At 44.0% G+C, this 22,386-nt stretch overlaps 3 protein-coding genes across 15 annotated transcripts in view; all 3 read right to left on the bottom strand.

Moving 5' to 3' along the window:
• Positions 1–120: 120 nt before the first annotated feature.
• usp36 (ubiquitin specific peptidase 36) lies at positions 121–9,538 on the bottom strand. Of its 3 annotated transcripts, none has more exons than XM_088357540.1 (20): positions 9,419–9,538; positions 7,266–7,531; positions 6,970–7,191; positions 6,634–6,744; positions 5,702–5,804; positions 5,558–5,625; positions 5,409–5,479; positions 5,249–5,331; positions 5,068–5,179; positions 4,836–4,976; positions 4,487–4,587; positions 4,279–4,417; positions 3,819–4,187; positions 3,492–3,719; positions 2,955–3,061; positions 2,267–2,866; positions 1,875–2,050; positions 1,608–1,796; positions 1,411–1,526; positions 121–1,285 (listed from the first exon to the last, which is right to left on the bottom strand). In XM_088357540.1, exons 2-20 carry the CDS (start codon positions 7,516–7,518, stop codon positions 1,151–1,153), a joined length of 3,324 nt encoding a protein of 1,107 aa, XP_088213666.1. In that variant the 5' UTR covers positions 7,519–7,531; positions 9,419–9,538; the 3' UTR covers positions 121–1,150. The 3 variants fall into 3 exon arrangements, with proteins under 3 accessions (XP_088213666.1, XP_088213667.1, XP_088213665.1); XM_088357541.1 differs by having other exon boundaries at positions 1,902–2,053; XM_088357539.1 differs by having other exon boundaries at positions 1,875–2,053.
• Positions 9,539–10,346: 808 nt separating this feature from the next.
• On the bottom strand, positions 10,347–13,200 carry LOC148384061 (metalloproteinase inhibitor 2-like). The gene is made up of 5 exons (XM_088358828.1): positions 12,940–13,200; positions 11,385–11,464; positions 11,217–11,310; positions 10,930–11,054; positions 10,347–10,778 (listed from the first exon to the last, which is right to left on the bottom strand). Exons 1-5 carry the CDS (start codon positions 13,067–13,069, stop codon positions 10,581–10,583), a joined length of 627 nt encoding a protein of 208 aa, XP_088214954.1. The 5' UTR covers positions 13,070–13,200; the 3' UTR covers positions 10,347–10,580.
• A 421-nt stretch (positions 13,201–13,621) lies between these two features.
• The window catches only part of mrtfbb (myocardin related transcription factor Bb), a 28,946-nt gene continuing 20,181 nt past the window's right edge, over positions 13,622–22,386 (bottom strand). For 9 of the 11 annotated variants that reach the window (XM_088358818.1, XM_088358821.1, XM_088358816.1 and 6 more), the window contains 9 exons: positions 19,657–19,712; positions 19,494–19,569; positions 19,300–19,431; positions 18,613–18,833; positions 17,951–18,195; positions 17,574–17,667; positions 16,843–17,436; positions 16,706–16,766; positions 16,110–16,629 (listed from right to left, as the gene is read on the bottom strand). In XM_088358818.1, the coding sequence (XP_088214944.1) occupies positions 16,334–16,629; positions 16,706–16,766; positions 16,843–17,436; positions 17,574–17,667; positions 17,951–18,195; positions 18,613–18,833; positions 19,300–19,431; positions 19,494–19,569; positions 19,657–19,712 (1,775 nt within the window). In that variant the 3' untranslated portion in view covers positions 16,110–16,333. Of the gene's footprint in view, positions 14,943–16,109; positions 16,630–16,705; positions 16,767–16,842; positions 17,437–17,573; positions 17,668–17,950; positions 18,196–18,612; positions 18,834–19,299; positions 19,432–19,493; positions 19,570–19,656; positions 19,713–19,783; positions 21,681–22,386 lie in introns of those variants that run through there. The other 2 variants (XR_015853556.1, XM_088358822.1) reach the window with 2 other exon arrangements.

Here is a 22,386-nt window from a genome sequence, read left to right on the forward strand (position 1 = left end):
ACGAGTGTCGCTGTACTTCTGACGCCACCGGTCAATACACACCCATGCCCCGCCCACACAGACCGTGACGTCACCCTTCAACTTTGTAAAATCAGGGGGTAATATCAAACACAGAGCAGCTTGACAAAAAGTCATAACTTTATTGCACCTTTTCTTTTTGTTTTCTTCAAACGTGGTGCAAGTGTGTAAGGTTCATTTCAGCGGCCTTGACAAAACGCTGTGCAGGTAAAACACCCACCGACTGCTCGATTAAAGATGTCTTCTCAATATATTTATAACTATATACGGCCGATTCAAGGCAGAATCTCTAAACTGGAAAGAAGGGGCAGATTTTTACAGCATGGGAGGACTGTATACAATGCATTTTGTGTCATGACGTTGGTGCAGGAGGGAGGGGTCGTGACCCTGAACCATTTGTTGTAAACTGATGTAGTATTTGTACAGTGCGTGTCTTAAGTTAATGTTCTGGCGCAAGATGACATCCAATTTCCCCCACCACATTTACAAAACAGTTGTGGTCATATGGCGATGGAATACAGTACATATGTGATGGCTTCCTGAGTCTCCGCCCATTTTGTGGAGGTGACCGGGAGCGACGAAAAAAATTGCATAGAGGTATATGAATAAATTACTTCAACTGACGTGAGGGGGAGATCAAGCGCAATGTTAAACTGTGAGTTGAGAAACGCCCCCTCGCCGCCATTGCAAATACTCTTGAGCACAACAGTGAATTTTATCATTAGATTGAATATCAATTTGTGTATCGTAAAAAACATGAGAAGAAAATGTAACATTATGGCCTACACATGTCGTCCGTTCCTTTTGGTGCTCCAAAAAGTGTGGAAATGAATTAAAAAAATAAAATAAATTCAGTGGGAAAAACTAGCCACTCAACACAGCAACATAACACAGCGGCTGATAAAAGGTATAAAATCAGAACATTCGGAAAACTAAAATATATGGAGAACTTAATTCTATTTCATAGAAAGAGATCCAGTGGCCCAGGGAAAAAAAAACTGAGGCTGATGATACAAAATGGAGGTCCAGTATTATTTTTGGTAATTGGCTCATTCAGAATCGAGAACAAAAAAAAAAAAGGGGGAGGGATTTTTTTTTTTTTTGGGTGTCTCCATTTCCAGTCCAGAAGTTGTCAGCGACACCCGGGGAAGGCTCGCCTCCCGCCGGGCTTCACGGACCACTTGTTGCGGCGGTCCTGGATCTGCTGGAAGATGCTGCCGCCGCCGCCTCGCCACTTTTCTCTTTTCCAGCTTTTTGTCTTTTTCACCTAGTGAAAGCCAGCACAAGACTCCTTTGAAAATCTTTTCCACATCCATGAAATCTAAATATTTGAAATGAATTTATTCCTAATGACAGCAAGGCATATGATTTTTAAAAAGACACTCCTCTCACCTTGCCACTGTCAAAGTCTTCATCCCACTCGTCGATCACCGTATCGCTCTTGGCCAGGCGAGCATCTTGGATGGCGTCTCGACTGATAGCGGAAACCTCACCGTCCCAACTGAGTACTAGAGCGGACCAAAAAATATATAAAATGATGAATATTTTTCCAAATAGTTCTGCTCTGGTTTCTGCAGCAACTCTCTCACCGCAAGCGCCATAGGCTTTGTCCGAGGCGTTCCGCATCAGCTCCTCCACTACGTCGCTGCTCCTTTTGCCATCCCAGGACACGCCGGCACTGGCGACGGTGCGGGCCGGGGTTTCTTCCGACACGTCACTCGCCGGTGGCCGCCGCTTATAGCCGTCTTTCACCTGGCTGTCCCAAACCAGCACTGTGGCTTCATATGGCACAAACATGACACAATAACTAATCATGTCATTTTTGTTTACGTTTGCGTTTCTGTGGTTGCGCGTACCGGTGCTGAGCTTGCGCATCTTTTCACCTGCCGTCGCATTCTTTTTGGGCGGGGGCTCCTCAGCGTCTCCATTTTGCGCCTCCGGGCAAGGTTGACTCACTTCTTTCAGCTTCCTTTTCTTCTTTTTGTCTTTTTTTGTGAGGACCTTTTCATCGTTCAGATCGGCCTTGGAATGGCTGCAGTTAAATGAGATATTACGGAGAAATTACTTTTTCAAAGAAATTTACCTTTTCAACTTAGCTTTCATAAAAGACTATATTGCTTATTCAGAAAGTCTATATGAGAAAATGTCCCAGTGAAATTTTTGAGAAAATGTGAATCCCACAAAACTGTTCCAAAAGAGAAGAGCTAAAAACTGCTCAAGTCGATTAAGACTTGATAACTCTTCTCACCTTTCTGAAGTGCTAGCTGATGAATTTGTTTGCTGCGGAGCCTCCAGCAGAATTTTCTTTTTCTTCCTCTTCTGTTTCTTCTTCTTTAACAGCACGCAGTCCGCCTCATGGTCTTTCCCGTTGGTCTGACACACCGTTTCTGCGGCGGAGTCTCGCTTCTCTTTTGGCTCCTCAGCTTCTTGACGACTGGAGAGACTCCACATGCCGCCCTGGCACCAATCCTCCTCTTCCGGCTTGGCTGGATCCAGATGGGACGGGAGACTTTCTCCCACCGCTGTCTTCTCGCCGTCTTCTTGGTCTCTTTTTCGCTTCTTTTTCTTCTTCTTTTCACCGACGGGGTTTGACGGCGCCTCCACAACAGCTTCCGGGTTGACTTCCACCTCAGAGTGGCGCCGCTTCTTTCTCCTCTTTTTCTTTTGGTTGACGTTTTGAGTCGGGGGGCGGTTTGGTTCTTCTTGGGGCTGGTGGGAGGACTTGGGGCTCTTTTGCGCAGGAAGGTGGAAGCCGTTCAGAGATGGGCTGGCGTGCGGTTGGAGCGGCGTGACGACAGGGGAACGTTTCAAAGGTGATGCGTGTTTTTTGGGGGAACGGGATGAAGCTCTGGGAATACAATCATTGCTTTTAGTACCAAAAAAAGAAAACATAGGGACTACACCAAATAAACTAAAAGAAGCAACAAATTCCCAACCTGTGAGTATCAAGCGTCGCGGCAAGGTGGTTATGGTGATTTACATGAAGGGAGTCGCCAGACAGTCGTCGTGGAGAATCAGTGCTGCTCGGACTCCGGCTGTGAGCCTGCAGTTATCGACAAAAATAAAAACTTGGTGGTCTAAAAGAAAAAAGTAGCCATGAATGTGACAAAGAAAGGAGGAGAGAATTAAATTAAATAAAGGATGGCGGGATGGCAGGAAAAGATGGAGGAACAAAGAGGAGGGGGCATGGCAGAGAACAAATAGAAATGGTTAGAAAAAAAAGAAGGTAAAAAAAGGAAAAGAAGACAAACCATAGACTGTGTGGTTGATTAGACCGTTACATTCACAAGGGAAGAAACTTTAATGTGACATCATTCAATTGAGTTCAGCGAGGAGGAATAACTATATTGTATTGATCAGAGTGTGATATTTTCTACTGCCCCCTAAGGACAGTTTAGATGTATTTAAGAATGTTCCAATGGATTCCAACAATATTTTAACGAAAGTCGAAACAGTTCGTGAATGTGGTTCACCTTCTTGGCCGACAGCGCCAGCTTCTTGGCGGGAGGCGGGGACATGGTGCTTCCGGTGGCTTCCGCTGTGATGTTGTTGAGAGCCGGGGGTTTCATTTTGGCCGTCTTCTGCTCCTCTGCGCTGTGGGAGCGCTCCACGCTCTTGGCGGGGGATGCTGTGGCGCCGGATGCTTTTCGAGGGGTGGAGGGAGCGCCTCCCGCTGGCGCACTCTTAGGACCTGCCATGTCCTGGTTTGCAGAACAATGATAGGAATGTTTTAAAAATCAAATGTGGCCCTTGGGCACATATTCTCTGGTGTAGCTGTTTAAAAGCAACGTCGGACTTACCTTTGACTCTGTGGTGTCGGCAGAGGAGGAGTCGGACAGAGACTTGAATGAGGTAGACGCAGTGAGGCCTCTGCCGCCATCTTGCTTTTTGTCTCCATCGGTCCTGCCGACGCCGTTGTTGTTGCCGTTGCTGGACGGCGTCGGCGTGCTGCAGCGCAACTGGCTCTGAGGAGAGGGCTTCTTCAGCTTCTTGAAGGGCTCCTCGATAACCGCGGGCCCGCCAGGCAGCTTGGCGGCGCCGTTGGAGGAGGACGAGGTCCAGCCGGAGAGGCGGGGCTGCGGCTGAGTGCTAACGCCGTTTCTGGCCACCGGTAGGCCCAAACCGCCATCCATGGACTGGATCTTACGCAGTTGCGCTGGCTCCAGTTTCTGTTCAGCCACGGAAACCAGATTTAGTCATATGTGTTCATCAGAAGACAAATAAACCCCGTCCTCATTTTTCTTTTCGACATGTATGTACCTTTGTGACCTGCGGGGAAGAAAGAGGTCCATTCAGATTGAGCCTCTTAATTTGCTCTGACGAGGCGCTGTTCTTCGCAGTATGCAGCATTCCCTGTTTGCCCGACTGTCCATCTGCATTCTTCTTTGTCTCTGGGATTCTTCAATAAACACAACAACAAAGGTGGTAGTAAAAGTGTTGACGCTCGCAAAAGCGCGCCGGTTCTCACCTCAGATAAAAAAGCACGTAGGCCTGCTGGTTCAAGACCACTTTGATGTTGCTGGAGTGGACCATGGAGTCGTTCATTTGGTACCATTGTCCGTTGCTCGCCTACAACAGCAAAATAAATATGCATGTAAGGATGATTCATTATAGACTCAAAACATTCCACAGCGCTACTGTAAACATGAGCTTAGGGCTGTCGTGCACAAGACTCACCACTAGGGGTCAGTGCACAGCAGCATCAAAGCAACCTTTTGAGATTTCTGTTGTTAACTTGTCATGATGAACACTGGCATCTCTCAGGCTATTTTTTTTTTTTTTTTGCCCCATGAAGATTGTGTATGCAATGGTGGCACCTTAACGTAGCAGTAGTAGTGTCCGGCGTGGCAGCTGTAGCCAGAGTGAACCAGGACGGCGTAGAGGCCATACATGACGGGATCGCCTGAGCTCTGAGACATGTAGGGACGGATGTTGAGAAATTCTGGATAGCCAACATCCTTTAAAAAACAAAAAAGGAGAAAAAGGAAAATATGTGAGGTATGAGGAGAAAGTATGCAGTCCTTCAATCATGGGAAATTATTTGTCGACCTTTGTTATTTTGCCTCCGCTGAAGTTGGCAAATCTCTTGAGCGAAAGCGTCAGCACATTTGACGTTCGATGGACGGTGAAGCGCTTTGTCGCTGGCACTTTCTTTTTGCACCTGAAAGGGGAGGGGCACACATCTTAAATGTGAACAGACCACAAAGTACACAGAAGGTCTTGGACTTACTTGGCACACATGTAAGCATTGTCGCCACTTAAAACATCTGGTTTGACAAAAAGCTCCAAGGCTCGCACGATGTTGACAGCTTGCTAAAAGATACAATGACATTTAAGACGTTACAAGCTGGAATTAATTCATTCTTGTTTGTGTATTAGTTTGAACCTACCCGAATCTCCACAGCAATGTCCAGGTAAGGGTCGTAGGTGTCTGACACACTTTTACAAATGGAACATTTTACTGCAAAGAATATACAAAAGCAATAAATAGAAGATCAATCAACTAATTGTCCCGTGTGATATTTTGCTCCGTCAATACCTCTTGAGCGCAGGTAACCTCCAAAAATCTGGTGCACCAGTGTTGTGGCTTGTGTCTGTCTGTCGAGTCTAAAAATATTGTTCTTTGTTATTTAAAGAAAAAAAAAAAAAGATGTGGACATGGAGGGGCAGGGGGGGTGCATACTTTGGGTAGCCGTTGAGACAGGCTTTCTGCATGGCGTCGATGGTGTACCGCAAGAACTCGTGCGCATCCTCCTGGCTACCGAAGCGGAAATGTCGGGCGATCTCTGCACAAAAAAAGCACGCTCAAATCAACTTTCCATAAATCACTGAAATGCCATATTTTCAACAGCAAGTGGTCATTATAGCATTAAGCGGAATAAAAAAAATGATGGCAGTGAGTGCGTTGTTCAGAATGATCGCTTGTTAATGACTGCCCAAAGAGCGCCGTTAATCTTTTTAAAATGTCACAACAAGATACTTCAAAACAGATTTGGCACACCCTTTTCTGAGTAACCACCCGTGATGTTTTTGCAACCTCTCAACCTCCCCCTAAATAATAAAAAAAAAAAAGAAACATTTACAGTCACTTAGCGAGTTTTAACAGGCTGATCGCATTAGCGCTAATGTAGCTCAGGAAGCTTCGAGCCTTCCTGGAGGCACAGGAGGGAGGAGGAAAAAAAATACGAAGCTGGTCGATATTTAATACTCTCATCGCTGTATTCCCAGCAATAAGTCACATTCAGTGGGTGGAAATTCTAAATCCTTTTTGTCTTCCTAATAATTTAATACTGGTGACATTGTGTTGTTTTTTCAGGAATTTTTTTGTGCTAAAGCATCCAAGCCTGCAGTCACAAGGAGACGGAGAGGGCACTCGAGGGGAAGATGGTGCGGACGGGCGGTGGTTATGGAGACTGCAGCAGTAAGCAGGTAGGGAGGGGGGTCGCCAGGAAGGAGAATAGCGGGGGGGGTCCTTTGGGACTCCAGCACCTAAACTCTCCCCTCATCTCCCCATACGTCCTCCATTCATTCATTCTGCTCGCCGAATGTACCGCAGTGTGACGTCACAGAGTTGCATCAAGCAAAACAAATACAAAGCTACGGCGGCTGTCTCACTTTTTAGGTCTCTGATGAAGGACACGGGCTTGATGGCGTTGCCCGTGTTGGCAAATGTCTGGATGATGTGGTTCTGCATGACGCAGATCATACAGAAGCCTGACTGGTGGCCTGAAAAACACAAACATTTGTCAGTGTGGTAATGACACATTTGTGTGTGTGGGGGTATCCTAAATCAACTGTACAATTGTATGTTTTTGATACTAGTGACACCAACTACCACCAAAAATCCAGTATCCAAGTCGCTTTCCTAGTCACAACGCCCTAGCTCCGTCTCTGGTTGTCATGGGAACGCAAGCTGTGTAACCCAGGCTATGTTTGGGATGAAACACTCACAGACGCGGCTGTGCTCCTTGGAGAGCAAATAGTTGGCGAGCGGCGGCGTGTAGGTGAGACACTGCACGGTGGAGTTGAGGAAACAGGTGTTGCCCAGGTTATGGAGGCCGGCCCCCACCCTGTACACCCGCTCCCATTTGAGGGTCAACTTGTTCGCCGGGAAGAGCATCTTCTGCGGCGCGGCAATGCCATCGCCTTGGCCCCCGACTGTATTCTCTGAAACTAGACATTCACATTTGGAATAAAAACAAAGCACAGATGCGCGTGTCGAAAAGCAAAGCGCTCCGTTTGGTTACCTTGCCTCTTGATTTGGGCGGGCTCGCCCACCTTCTGCCCGGGGCAACTTTCATTCCTGGGATTGAGGATCACGTACTTATTTTTCAAGCTGTCCAGCTGATAGGAGAAACCCTTGGTGGCGGGCTCAAACTCGATCTTCTGCAAGAGGACCTTCTTGGCCGAGGAGGCCAGCAGCTTGTTCAGGTCGCCGTCATCGCCTGACTCCTTTCGACTTGGCTTTAGCGCCTCCTTGAGTTTGTCCACAATCGGCATTGTTGGACCATCACTGAAAAGAAGGGAGGCGTCAATTGTGTGGAATATGAGCCCCCCCCCCCCCCCCCCCCCCGAAAATAAAATGAAATAATTCCCCTCAACAGCTTTCGTGGCACCAAACAGTTCAGTCATTCGGAATTGGTTTGGATTAATCAAAAATTAACTGCCCATCAATGCGTTGTAGTCAGGCTACTGTCCCTTTAAATACTGTAATCGCACTAAAAGCTCAGCATGCATGTGCTTGACCACAAGCAGCATGTACCAGTCACCTAATAATCAGAAAGCTCGGCACGATTGTGCTCAACGTAAACATCCTCTTTCTTTGCGTCGCTCCAAAACACTACCCAACACCTAGAAAGACATCACAGAGGGTGGTGATGTCACCAGAATGGGGTGGGGGGGGAGCAGGCCCGAACATATGCACAAGGACACCGCGACCTTCACGTGCAGCCGTTGCAGACTCGATAGGATGACACGCAGTCCACGGGTGTGAAGACGACAGCCATGTTGTTATGCAATTTAACAGTCGCCTTTTAATTGCAACCAATTGGATAATGAAGGGGCTGTAAAAGGGAAAACAAGAAATTGCCAAAGGCAGTGAATGGAAGAATTTTCAATTAATCATGCCTGCTGCTTCTAAAAATGATATTCCATAAGAAAAATATCTGGCATGTTTCGAATCAAGCTTGCAAAAATAAATCACTAACCTACACATTGCAGATGATGTTGGGCAAAAAAAATAAACAGTTTCTGCAGTTTAAAGCATGTCCTTGCAGCTTACAATAACGCGGCTGCCATCAGAGTTTAACAAAAGCGCAATCTGTGTTGCAAATGTGATTTTCTGATTCCTCTGGGGCCTACTTTTTAAACAAGCAACAAAGGCACATGATTTTAAAAAGCAGCATGTAAATATGAGCAACTGATTTATTTATTAATATCGTTTCTGATTATGTCACCAAAATACTACACCATTGCAGAAATAGGTAGATTTCATCAAAAGTGTCCGATGTAAAAAAAAAAAAGACCATGCAACTGAGTCACTAATTGGACAAACTGATAATCATCAATCCAAAACAAACTAAAAGTTGAAAAATTAGAGAATTTCATTTAATCCCCTTGGTTGCAGCCGACCAGATCCAATGATGAAAGGCAGTCATGGATACTTGAGAGATGCTGTAACTGACAACTAGTCAAGCCTCTTTATCGTTCACAACAAAACTGTTTACATAGAGAGCTACTCCCATTTCAACCCTTAAATTACATATAAATCATCCCTTTCAACCCTAACACGTGGAACACTTCCTCCCCAGTGAATGTCTCTCCCTTGTGGGTCAGCATACAACATGGAAACATGTTTGAGGGCATTTGGCATCGACTATTTCCATGCACCATACGTGACACTAAAATTCGATCGTCGAGTTTGTCGTAATTACATAGTAAAAATCAATTCCACCATTTAAAAATGTATATTTTATAAGGCATAACTCATTTTCACCTCGGCTGTGTCTGTCACTTCATGACCGCGACGTGTCGGGCCACTTAGCGTGGGGTTAGCATGCTAAGTTGCTAACCCCAACCAAGAGCCAATGTCGACATTAAACGGCGTCAGAAGGGCAATGAAATGATGCCATTGCGTCCATGTTAACTTTAAGAGTCGTGTTGAGTGATTTATGTGTCGTTAATTTTGAGGAGTTGAGCCATTTAGCGTGTTTTTAAAGGACGGCGGTGGCTAAAGGCTAGCCGGCTAACCTAACGTGGCGGGGAGGGTTCGCGTTGCCCTCACTCGCTTGCTGCAATGGTTAGCGTCTCCGCGCCCAAAAACGTCGATGACATCACTCAAGCACAAACGAGGCAAAAAAAAATTTTTTTTTTGATATGTAAACCTTCTTCATGGCCTCACCTTTGTAACGGTCAAAATCTTTGAGAAGGGAGAAGTCCGTTGGGCAGATGCTGCTTCTCGGTCCGCTGGTATTTTAGCCCATGCTGCATTATGAGAGGGCGGTGACGACATTGATGGGCTCCTAGCGAAGACCTATCGGTGAACAAGTCCCGCCTTTGTGTCAAGGTTGAGCCAATCAGCGGCTTAGTAGTTACTACGCTGTCAGAAAGCGACGTGACGCGCGGCCTATGCTGTTTACCATTTTCAATGATCAACTACTGGAAAGCTGAAATAATGTCTTTTTTTTTTTTTTTTAGAGTTACTAAATACATTTGAGAGCCACAGAACAAGAATGAAATCTTACAAGATGTAGTGGTCAAATTTTACGGGAATCTGATTCAGAAAAATAAAGAGTAATATACATTGATGACATACCCTCCCAATGGTTACGTAACACAGCGGTACCTTGAGATACGAGATTCGGACCGTCATCAACTTTCAACACTCAAAAAGGATCATTTCCGAAGTGAAATTTAATTGTTAAACGTCACATTATACAGTGTGCTTCATACTTAATAACATACTCTAAATGTATTAAACCATATGCAGCGTGACCACGATTATAAAATTTCTGACCAAGGCAGAAGTTAAGTTTAATCATAGAATTCCACTCAACCACTGTTAAGTGCTTTAATCATTCTTTGCAGAGGATAAAAAATATGTAACTATTGTTTGGTTTCTGCACTGTGTACAAATATGCGTTCTTAGCTATAAAAATCTGCCACACACTGTAAATGGTATGTTTGCCCGTCTGTGGCGTTTTAAGGTAATTTTAGTTTTAAATAAAAATTTTAATCTGAAGGAACGGTGTATTTGAATAACCTAGAATAGTTATTCACCATAATTAATTACCACCAGAGAGCAGCAGATTTCAAGTAACCACTACAAATATTACTGTAATATTTATTAAACAAGTCAAAAAAAATACAATATTGTTCCAAACACCACTGAAATTGGCTTCACAAACTTGTATGCAAAAGAGTGAGCTATCTAGTTCTCTTGACAGAATCAACATTTTACAAATAGCATATAAAACATAGGAGGGCTCATCATTGTTTACTGAAATATATTTTGAAGACAGAAAGTGCTCATCACCATGGAAAAAAAAACACTCCCTATAATTTTAAGGCTCTTCAATTTCCATGAATTTCTTTTTGGGGTATTCGGCACCCCGGTACCAGGCGCAAGAGCCGTCGTTTCTCTTGATGCAGGCAAAGTGCCGGGACTGGCTGCCGAAGACGACACCTTCCGTCAGGTAATCTGTCCACAAGCACTCAGCGGGGGTGCTGATGGCGCACGGGACGGAGGTGCAGTAAGTGATCTGCGAGAGCAACCAAGGTCAAAGGTCACTAACACTCATTATACAACATCTCCACAACTAAGACTTGACTTTCATCGGTAGGTGCTGCTGTTTTGGTTAGCATAAGGGCGCCACTACTGAGCAGTCTAAATGCAAAATACAAAATTCCCACCTTGCACCCGCAGCCCATTTCGTAGCGATGCACCAGGCTACTCCTTTGCGCAGCGGTCAACTTATTCCACGGCTCGACGAAGTTGCACAGGTTGACGTGCAGCGTGTGGTTGGAATCCAGTCTGCCTGGAATTGTGGAGAGGACAAGAAAGGACGGTGGGGGGCAAAAAAATAATAAAGACATTTGTGAAAAAAATCATTCTCAGTGAATGGCAATTAGGTTTAAAGCATTAATGAATGATATTTTTATGTCTATAGTTGGACCATGGGCACAATATACATACATACCTGAGATTAGATAATCGATGCCTTTAGACAGAGTGACGCTGCACAATGAAGGGGTATAGATCAAATCAAAATTCTTGTTAGGGCCCTTGAACATCTGTTTGAAAAAAAAAGTAAAATCAATTTACTGTCTTCATACATGCAGATACTTGAATATAATAAATATTTTACCTTGGTCTGTTTGATGTTATACTTCATGGGCTTGAAGAGGTCACCATTATCCATCACTCCCACCACCTTTGCTTTGATGACTAAAATAAATGAAATGACATTACAATAAAAATACTGGCATCCAGCTTTGAGGATTTGCGGCCAAGACGGCAGCACCGCATGACTGTTTCATCAGATGTACCCAGCCGGAATCCAAAACACACCAAGAAAGCCAGTCAGCACTTTTGAAGACTAGAATTAAACCACGATAATGCCCTAAAAAAAACCTTCCTGAGTTTCTGTTAAAAAAAAAAAATGGGGATGGGGAAATGACTCTTACTTTCCAGCTTCCTGATTTGAGAGCTTTGAATGTGAGAGCAGGGATAGAACACATCAAGTGGAAAAGTATTAAGATGATACAAATGTGCCTTTTCAGCTCTAATACAGCCAAGTGCTTAAACAAAAATAAAAGCTCAACGTGTGATTGATCATGTGACAGGAAAGAAAAGTATCATTCGATCATCGTAGAGCCAACGCAGGTGACTCATGCTTCCACGGAATCCATTTGGGGCTGCCAAAGCAAACAAGATCATTTTCTTTGACTTATCATGATTGGATTATAATAGTGGCCTCCAGAACACAGTATCTCCTTTTAAGGAGATGTGCACAACTGACTTGCAAAAAAAAAAAACCTCGAGAAGTGGACAAATGGAGAAAACAGTGCTGATGTTGCTGAGAAAGTCTCCAACAGCTCTGGCTACAATTTGCGGTAATCCTGCTCGCCTGACTTTGCAGAATTGCACGCAAACATCGCTCAACTGGCGTTAAGTAAAATATTTGAAGGGTGAGGATAATCCCAATGAAGGAAAACAGCTCTTTCAGACTGTCAGGATATCTTTGGGGAAAATTTTAAAGTCATGCAAAACTATTGCCTTTTAAATACTTTGCAGTAGAAAAAACAAGCACATTAGTTTATTTCAAAACACGATTCAAAATAAGTCAATAATTGTAGTAATTTTTTTAATGACTTTTGCAAAGTAGAGTAAAACCTGTTAAAAGATTAAAAACGCCAGGCTATGAAATAGCAATGATGTACAAAACTTTGAATCATGCTATCAAGTCTACTTAAAGTGGAAACAAATACAAACTTAACTGATGAACATGAGAGAATATTGACAAAAAATAAATTTGCATTTTATATTTCAATCATGTGTGAAACCTCTACCATGTTCAATTAAGGTTTGCGCATTTTCTTTGGAAATGCAAGAAAATATTTTGCAATTCTCTTTCTGACGTTGCTTACACAATAGTGCTTTTTGGCAGTCCGGAACAATTGGTACATATCTAATTAAAATCTTAGAGACGTCTTAAAAGTTATTTAGATGTCGTCAATCAACGTACATTTATTATGATGCGAAAGTCTTGAAAAAACATTGTGTCGTCATCAATCAAAGTACATTGACTCTAATGGCTTTCAAGTCTGGAAAAACAGTTTTATCAATCAATTACCTCAAACATATTACGTCATGATATAACTCATTATGGAAAAAAACTACATTTAAAGTTCAAAACTTACCGACATCTGCATGGCAAAGCGCCTGCTGCGGATGCGCCGCGCCACAGGTGCAGGCTTGCGCTCCTTCTTGTAACAGCCACAAGCACAGCAGCACGAGGGGCAGCATGAAGTTCTTCACCGTCCAGATCATCGTTGACTGATCACAACAACAAACTAACCAAACAAAAAAGAGCAAAAGCTTTCAGTTGTTAAAACGGTTTCTGAATGGCTCGTCTGTTCGCTGCACAAGGCGGGCTTGTTCTGCTTGAGTTCACGTTCTCGAGGGTCTTTTTATGGCTGTCGAATCCGCCCCCAAATGACGTCATACACTGTGACTTTTTATTTCACATTGTCATAAAGCACGCAAGCATATACACGCACGTATTCGTGCGTATAAACTTTTCTGAGAAAACAAAAAAGTGAAGAAACATAACTTGGGTAAATACGAAGAAACGGAACCTGGTGATTAGATAATGACTAATGTGGCCACTGTGGTCAGGAGATCACTGGCGGAGCTAGGGGGGGCTCGTGGGGGCACCTGAAATATGCTTGGACACCCCGCACCCTCCACCCAAGGGCTGTCTAGACTTTGACTAGAAAAGGAAAGGGAAACCTGAGTTAATAAAAGTTTTTTATTGAATTAAATTAGTCAAGTAAAAGGGAAAGACTTGTTCATTGTGTCCTTGAAAAACAAACTTTAGATTGAAAGGTCTGTGAGGCATCTTTACAGTAATGAGCTAAAGTTAGCAGGCCAGCTCATGCTGGCTTTGCGAGTACATGTTTGTCCCAACATGACCGTAATGGACATTTCCAAAACAACTTTTTTAGAGCATGTCTTCACTGGAAAGGACAGCGGTGGCTATTAGTGGGTGTAATTTATCCACCCCTATCCTCTCATTAATTTGTCACATTTCTTTATTCACACCTTAAATAGGTTCTTCTGAAAAGAAGAAAAATGATCGTAAAACGGGATTTGAGAAACACAGTGACGAGAAACCTATTTGCGTCACCAAATGATTTATAATTACATGTCCAGATGTGACATCAATGCCTAGAAAAATGGTGGTGGTAACAATCAACTGAATACCCCTTAAAAGAAAAAAAAAAAAATCACAGCAACAATGTAAAAACTACGATGGCGAAATATGTACATGGCTGTGACAAGCGCTGAGTCAAGTGGTCTTTAATGACTTGATGGATGTGGTCAGACTCTGTTATTAAAAATACCACCGGCAAAACACAGGGGACGATTCGAGATGACATCATCATAAAGTTGAATAGATTCAATGTGGGGGCGATTCAACTGAACCCGGCGCACCTTCTGGGAAGGGCTCGTGGTGTTATGGTCAAAATTCTTCACGTTCTTTTCCCTTACTCACGCAAGGTAATTGGCCTTTCGTTGGAAATTTGACTGCGGAGTGGCTTTTTGAGAAAACGGTAATCTCAAGCAATTTTGCTCAATTTAATCAGATTCTTTCATTCACAAGTAGACTAGGCGTCAAATCACTGTCTTTGTCTGCAAATGTAGACCATTGTCATTGGGTTTTGGTTGTTGTGTAGCTTTTGAACATTCGACACCTAAAGCTGACTATGTATAAATAAGTCGAGTCTGTTTCTTGCTTCCTGACATCATACTTGGCTGCTTACTGCGTTTCTGGCCACCCAACGGTTTAAATACTTTTATTATTTTCCGCAGTATTACCAGTGTTGTAAGGCATAATCTGAAAAACAGAAGAGACAGGAGACGTCACGTTTGATGCAGACACGACAAAAGGCTGGCGCAGGGCTTCCATGGAAAAAAGTGAATGTTCCCATACGCACGAAATTTTGTAAGATACCATGACTCGTCGGTCGAGTACCAGATGTTGGCTGCTGGAAGAAAATGGGAGGAAATGACACATGAAAAAAAAGAAGAGTCAGAATATACCTTCTTGGGAATTAGAGGGATACCAGAAACCTCTAAATTGACCAAAGTCCGACCCATTCCCGGCATGCCCTCAGCTTCGGGGTATTCGTCGCATGAGCTGAAAAAAATCATCGGAAACCCTCAAGAATAAAAAAAAAAATACAATTCGAAATATCATGCCGCAATTGTTCCGTATTGTTCGTCAGCAAAATGTCCACGGTGACCTCAGGAGACGTCGGTTTACGCAACCGGTGCCCCCTTGACCGTTTCAACCAGACACAAATCGGGAAGAAGAAGATTCACTTCCTACATTTGAGTTTTCTTTCGAAGCTTGTGTTTGCCATGGAAATGGTCAATTGTGACATTCTGTATTTGTTAAGGTTGCCAAGGTCACAGCTAACTTCTTTATCTAATTTCTGTCGTTTAACATTGTATTGAACCTGTAACTTTTCTCTTCCTCTACATCATTTGAATTGTTTCTATAAAATTAAACATATTGTGCAAAGATTTCTGATTGCACATTAATTAGAATACAGTCAGATATTATTCACAGATAAACAAGTCAATCACGTGAAGGGAAAATCGGTGCATGGTGCATGAATCAGCAACACTGATGAAAACCATGAAAGACAGGAGGAGTCATCTTTAACTTCTGGCGAAATGGATACATACGTCTCAAGCTCTTCGCCGACACACCCAGGCATGTTCCTGTGGCGTGAGGTGTGTGGTGAAAGGATAATCGCGCATGAATCATGAACTGTTCTCATCCTTCATCAAACCCGCCGCCAAAGCTTTCGTTCTTTGAACCTCTTGTCGAGGGATTTTCCACTTGTAAAACTAAATACCAGATCTTAAGTCATTGTTATCTATGAATTTTCTTTTTTTGTTGTGTGGCTTCTGCGACCTTGGAGGATATGTTAACATCTGTTTCTCGTGAGGACGAGAACGTGTCGACAACTCATGTGATACATTGTATCTTTCCACCATGCTCTGTAATTTTTTTGAAATAAAGTAGTAACAAAAATACTAATTAATTCACGTGTTCTTGGTAATGATGGCACTCTAGCGGCCTCTACTGGCCACACACTACGTGTTGAGCTTAATGGAGAAAAACAATCAGGTGACGTCACCTGTGGGCAGATCTCCAGCCATAAAAAGGGTTTTCAAGCTTATGTAACCACACAGCTCTTTAATTGAAGCTCATTTCTTATGCAGAGTTTGTCTAATTTTTAGACCGTGTTTCTTCTTTTGCAATTTTTTTGAAGAATTATGAATAAATAAGGAATTCACTGTCCCAAGTATTTATTTGATATTACACATATTGCAAGTTTGTTTATTTTTTTTAGAAATAACAGCTCGTCCATTTGGGATTCCCATAAAAAAAGTTGTCACTGGCTGCATTTTAGTAACTTACCAGGAGATGGCGACAGCGTCACGCCTGATAGCTGAAGGGCAAATTTGACAATTGCTCTGCCAGTCTTTCTCGAGCGATCCACTTTCTGTGGTCCCCTAGAGCAACTGGTAAGTGTCCAGGAAGTCTGGAGTAAAGACACCCTCAGGCGCCGACACGCTCAGGTCCAACCAGTCCATACCGTGGAGGTCGGACTCGGTGTCCACGCCGTCGCCCGGCTCTATCTCCATGGCGACCAAGGGTACAGGAACCTCCTTGGCAGGCATGTGTGCCACCTGGACGCGTGGCGGAGGGCGAGACAGAACGGTGTTGACGGGCAGGAGGGTGACACTGGGCGTGACCGCCACTCGCTTGTTGGCGTCCGGAGGGTCGGTTTTGAGCGAGGGAGACATCTCTGTGCATTCACAAAGTGTGGACCTATCACACATGTTTTTTGGAAAGTCATCTATTATAATAGTTTTCATTCTTACCCCCGCTTTCAATGAGAATGTCAAACAGGTCGTCCATCTGCTGGCTTGCTGCACACAAAGTCTACAGGAAACATTGCCATGACATTTTCATTGTGCTTTACAGTATTTGACGGAAACGTGAGAAGAATGTTTGTCACCTGAATAGCCGGCAGCATGCGCGTGTGTTTCACAGCGTCTTCATAGCGAGGAGGCTCTCGGAGGAGCTTACATTTAAGTGGTGGCAGGAAGGCCGCGGGATGGCCACAAGGCTGTTGGAGACAACTGAGATGATCTGCATGCTTGAGCTTCGTCTCTGTGTCCACTTCCTGTTTGACTTGCACGCGTTCCCCCTTGAGGGGAGACGGAGGACTGAGGGAAAGCGGCGAGGACTCTCCCAGCTGCTGAGTCCTCTTCTCCACCTCCAGCTGCAGCTTGAGCTCCTCCACAAGCTTCTGCTCGCGCTCTAGCCTCCTCTTCAGCTCCTCGATCTGACGCTCCTTCTCGTGGAGACGCCGGTCTTTCTCGAAGGACCCGCTCTGCCCCGGAGGAAGTGCCGCGGGACCATCCGCCCCGCTGTTGTCCTCCGGGCCCACGCCAGATGCTTTGGGGGAGAGCGGCGGGGTGCTTTCGGGAGCTTTCGTCTCCACGCCGCCGACACGTTCGTGATACAACTTTAGCCGCTCGATCAGATCCATCTTGGTGCCAGAGACGGGAAGCGAGCGAAGTTTGAGCTCCACTTTCAGCTCCGCCACCTGGAAGTGCATACAGAACAGCATTACAACGCGTCACTTTTGCGCTTGAGGCAATGGCAGTGCAAAACCAGCAGATGGCGCCAAATACACAAAATTCATAGTGTGTCGTCATTTTCATAGAAAAACAAGAACCACACCTTCATTTCATCAACATTGCTCGGTAACTGATAAGGCTTGCAGTTTTCGTTTGGGACCTTAGCTGAACAGCTGGTTTGGAAGTCGCTTGCTGAACTGTCAGAACGAGAGCGGAAAGGGAAAAGGGAGTGAGAGATTCATTTGTGCATTTTCACCGCTGTGGAGAAAGACAAGGGCGGTTGTTTGAGACACATGGCAGCTGTTTACACAAAAGAAAAGTGCCATATCAGAGAGATAAATAAATAAATACATAAATAAATAAATAAAATTAAATACAAAAATAGATTCCATATATACACAAAATTAAATTAAAATAAATAGATAAATAAAAACTATAAGAAGTAGCTGTACCCAAAATCTAATAAAATGATGATCATACTTGAGCGCCACCTGCTGGTGGCCAAAGTGCTGCTGGCTAAGGATCTGCAGCTGCAAAAAGTGCTGCTGCTGCTGCAGAATGCGCACATAAGCGGCGTCCACGCGCGCCGCCGGCGATGGCTTAAGCTCGTGTTTGTGGTGGTCCGGGGGAATGTACTGATGATACTTGAGCTTGCGTATCCTTGGCTTGGCCTCTCGGCTCTTTTTGCCGCGGCTTTTCTCGCCCGGCGGTTTTGGCGAGCTCTCCTGTGTAGTCAAACACACACACACACACAGGACAGCATATGAGAAATGAGACATTTGGATGAACGCCACAGGGGAAACAGTTGATGAAAATGTCTGGATGAAAAAAGAGGAAGTGGAAATGAGATCCTCATTGTTTTAACACCTGCAGGAAGAGAACGGCAGATGAGTGGTGAAAAACGGGACCTGCTGGACGACTTAAAGGTCAGAGGTCACTGATGTGCTTACGAGCTTCATTTATTTATTTATTTTAGCTACTACTGTATTGTGGCAGTAGAGATTTTGGACTCGAACCCAGAACCTCAAAACTGTGAGGCAAATCTGTGGGCCACGCTTCCATCAAGCTGCCCGATCTGTATTGACGTTGTGTGTGAGTGTGTGTGTGTGTTGTGTGTGTGTCTGTGAAAAGGTGAGGCTGACCTTTGTGAGCGCAGCAGCGATTAGCTGAGATGAAGCTGCGGGTTGCTCGCCGGTGGAGGATAAATCAGATGAGGAATTACATGGCGAGGCCTCGGTCCGAGTCGGCGAGACCGAGTCGGCGCTCGGAGATGTTTGGCCGCGAGTGCACGGCGATAAAGCCTCGCTGTTGTCCTCACTCAAAGTGTACACATTTGCTCTCTCGCTCGGGTCTGGACTATCACCTGGAGGACAAACATTGTAATTGCAATTATAATAATCAAACATTTTAATTGCAATGATAACAATCAGGACTCAGTGAAAATGTATTGCGTTCCTTTAACATGCCAGATTTTATTTTCTTCTCGTGTTGTACCCATATTTTGCCTTACTGCTTATTTCTTCAGGCTTGCCTCTTCAATAACGTGAATTTGTTTTGGTTGCTTTTCTCAGAATCCAAACTCCCTTGAGGTCAAAGTAAAACAAAAAAATAACAATAAAGATAAGAAATGAGAACGAATGTTTATTGTGTGATTATTGTGTATTCTCGGAAGACCGTAAAATCATGTGTGAAAAATGTATTTTATATGGCAGGCCAAGAAAAGTCATCATTTTTGTTTTTACACTGATATCCTGTTGACGTTTGTAGCAACACTTTTTTTTTTCCCCAACGTCCACCTAAATTGTTGATGCCCATGCGTGAAAATCTACCATCATGATCGTTCTTCTCCACCAGTTCCATGGGTCCCGGCCTGCGGGCGATCTTCTGCTTGAGATCGTCGGCCAGCAGCGCCCGCTTCAGCTCGAGCCGAGCGGCTTGAACAGAAGCGTCGGCCTCGCTCTCTGCGTGAGGAAGACGCCGTCAGTTTGTCTCTTTTAGGAAAAGGAACAAAGAGATTGCGCACCTTGTCGGAGTTTCATGTGCACCATCTCCGAGCGAGCAGGTCTGCGGCAAAGCTTGTCCTTCACTAAGTTCCCTGTCTGCTCAGAAAAAAAAAAAATTCAGGTTGGATGAATTACAAAACAGACTGATTAGTGACATCTAAACAGAATCCAATTTTTTTTTACCCTCGATCTGTTCAGACTGCGAATCTGCTCGTGGAAGGCAGCAGGAGCTTTCAAAGCTGAAAAAAAAAAAAAAAATCTTTAAATGTGATGTTGATTTTTTTTTTCAAGATGCTGAGCACACAGTCACCTTCATTGTGACCAATTTAATGGACGCATGAAGAAAGGAGGAAACCAAAACAGTCGGCTGCATAGCAACAGCACCAAGAGAACGCTTTGGCGCTTACTGGATGGAGACTTGACCCAGGGGAGGTTTTGTTTGAGTCCAAAGGGGTGAGTGACCTCCCAAAGGCCCAGCCTGTGACTCATGAAGCTATGTTGGAGCCAGGGAGGAGCTCACTCCGTGTGGGGGGACTTGGACTTCTTCGTCTCAGAGACGACATTGGTGGTAAAACATAAATAGACTCATTTCATATTCCGCATTCTTTTCAGTATTTAAAATGTGTCTGATCAAATAAGGATCAACCCATCACCCATCTTCATTAAAGTGTGCCGATACTTCACACCGATACCAAATGTGATCAGCGTAGCAAAATGAGTCGGAATTCACAAAGTCAAACGTCACTTTCAACAACTGAATTTTTTTTTTCATGAAATGAGACGCCCGTAGAGTTTTTCACGCGGGTACATGCTTTGTAATAAACGCCCAAGGTTAATGAAGGGAAATTCACTTCCTGTATTCAGCCATAAGGGAAGTTGGGAGAAACCACACGGCGATAGTGTTGAACAAGACTCAAAGGCCAAAGTCAACAGTGAATAGACTCGAATCCAAACTACACTATGAGCGCGTTAATGAGTAAAGCCGCAGTCAGACAGAACACCGGGGAGAGCGTCGTGAGTCACGTCTGCTCCCTAAGTTGATAAATGGATTCATCAGGAAATGTGGACGCAAAAGTATTGGGACACCTGGCCAAGAGGAAATATGAAAATAAGAACTTGGTTTGGCATTTTTGCAGTAATAACAGCTTGCACGATGCTGGGAAAACTTATTACAAGATGTCAACGTGCCTGGTTTTTAGTTTTTATGTTCAGAACTCATACAAGCCAACCTTTATGGACTGAAAATTGCTTTCGGAAAAAATAAGGATGCTCTTGATTGACTGTCCAAATTTACTGAGGTGCGTCTCATGGTTAGCGCGAGTGATGGTCTTAGCTTGAATGCCGCCTTTTATGAGCCCACACTTCGACTTTGCATCTGTTTTAAATGTCAAACCACTCATTTTGGTCATGTGATATGGCAGGAAAAAAGGAAGCCCGCAAGCTAGCAAAAATTAGCAAGAATTTTTTTTTTTTTTGGTGGAGAGCTTTTTTTCGAAAGGAGAAAAAGTCAAATGATTAGACACACAGCCTACAATTAAAAAAAAACAAAAAACAGCCGGATTTAAGAAGCCGACAACCCAAAATACAAACGGATTTAGTCTTATCAAAAATTGCAAAAAGCTTATTAAAGTGTGTACCCAAGTAAAGAAGTAAAGCTGAAGTTGTTGATGCGTGGATGGTCACCTCTGCATTGTCGCGACATTTGCAGAGTGGCTCACAGGAAGTAAATACTCCCCCCCCCCCACACACCCACACACACACAAGGCAGACCTGCACGGCTCTCCCGGGAAAAGCGTTGAACGGGCCCCTCTGACTCAAGCGAGCAAAAATAAACCGGGCAGCTGTGAGAACAAGGCCTGGGAACGGTGACATGTCGGCTGCAATTTAAGGGGGGCGGGACTTGCCTTTGGTTGTAGAATGACAACTCGGTAAGGGTGCAAACAAGACTCTCTGAATCATAGCAAATCACTTGAAGGTGTTGCTGTTTTCTTCCAGACGAGCAGACAGAAGGAAATGCGTCCTTTAAGTGTTTACAGTCACTGTGACCTGGAAAAAATGCTCCAAGCAATAAAACATATGAGCGTCTATCCGTAAATATAAGGGGACCACAATCCGAGCCCTGGGGAGCTCCTGTAAGTTTGCGCTGAACCCTGGCTGACCTCCTCTTCATGTCAACCGCTTCAGAGGAAAAGCAGAGGTTGCTCTTGCGACGTCATCTCTTATCTCGCGGTGAAGCTCCCGTTTTGATTCCCATTTGATTTGATTCTTTGAGGACTAAAAAAAGAAAAAAGTTTTTTCGTGGATGCCAAGACAAAGATGTTTAGAAAGCGGGTGACTGTGAGTTATGTTGACTTTATTGGTTATAAATATCCAAAGATGGCTTTAGATGCACTTTAAGCAAAGATGGAGACTACTCAATCATATCGAGTCAGTTTGTGCGCAGCTAATTCCGACGCATTTTTGCACACTTAAACAGTAATCCATCGATCTGACGTCGGACTTCGCTTTTTTTGGCGCCTGAACTGCGGAACATTTTAGGCCAATTAGATTTAATTCCGCCAGCATGGTGCAATAGTGGTTTGAACGTCTGCAATGGTTCTCAAACTTTTACACCAAGTACCACCTTAAAAAAATAACAACTCTCCCAAGCACAACCTCAAAAAATAATTTGTCCTCCAAGTATCACCATCATGACCAAAATAAAAATACAGAAGCGTAGAAAGACGAACTGTTTGTCAAAAACGAGACGGAGGTTCTTGTCTGAGTAAGCCACGACAACATTCTTCACAGTTTGAATGTTAACGCCGCACTTAGAGCAAAATAATAAAATTCTACTGTAGCCCTTAACCTAATGATTTAAATCTGTATTGCATGTAAAGTTTTCATAAATTATATTTATACATATATATTTTT

The sequence above is a fragment of the Syngnathus floridae genome, chromosome 17, assembly GCF_059516105.1.
Source record: "Syngnathus floridae isolate MCC-2025c chromosome 17, RoL_Sflo_1.0, whole genome shotgun sequence".
NCBI lineage: Eukaryota > Metazoa > Chordata > Actinopteri > Syngnathiformes > Syngnathidae > Syngnathus > Syngnathus floridae.

Excerpts from the sequence above, each read along its gene's own strand:
- usp36 (XM_088357539.1), bottom strand. The coding sequence starts at position 7,518 with ATGCCGATTGTGGACAAACTCAAGGAGGCGCTAAAGCCAAGTCGAAAG. Across the intron at positions 6,745-6,969 it reads CAAGGAGCACAGCCGCGTCT|GCCACCAGTCAGGCTTCTGT; the intron begins GTGAGTGTTTCA and ends TGTGTTTTTCAG. Across the intron at positions 4,188-4,278 it reads CTTCCCCGCAGGTCACAAAG|AAACTGGAGCCAGCGCAACT; the intron begins GTACATACATGT and ends GTGGCTGAACAG.
- LOC148384061 (XM_088358828.1), bottom strand. The coding sequence starts at position 13,069 with ATGATCTGGACGGTGAAGAACTTCATGCTGCCCCTCGTGCTGCTGTGC. Across the intron at positions 11,465-12,939 it reads GCTTTGCCATGCAGATGTCG|TCATCAAAGCAAAGGTGGTG; the intron begins GTAAGTTTTGAA and ends CATTTATTTTAG. Across the intron at positions 11,311-11,384 it reads ATAACATCAAACAGACCAAG|ATGTTCAAGGGCCCTAACAA; the intron begins GTAAAATATTTA and ends TTTTTCAAACAG.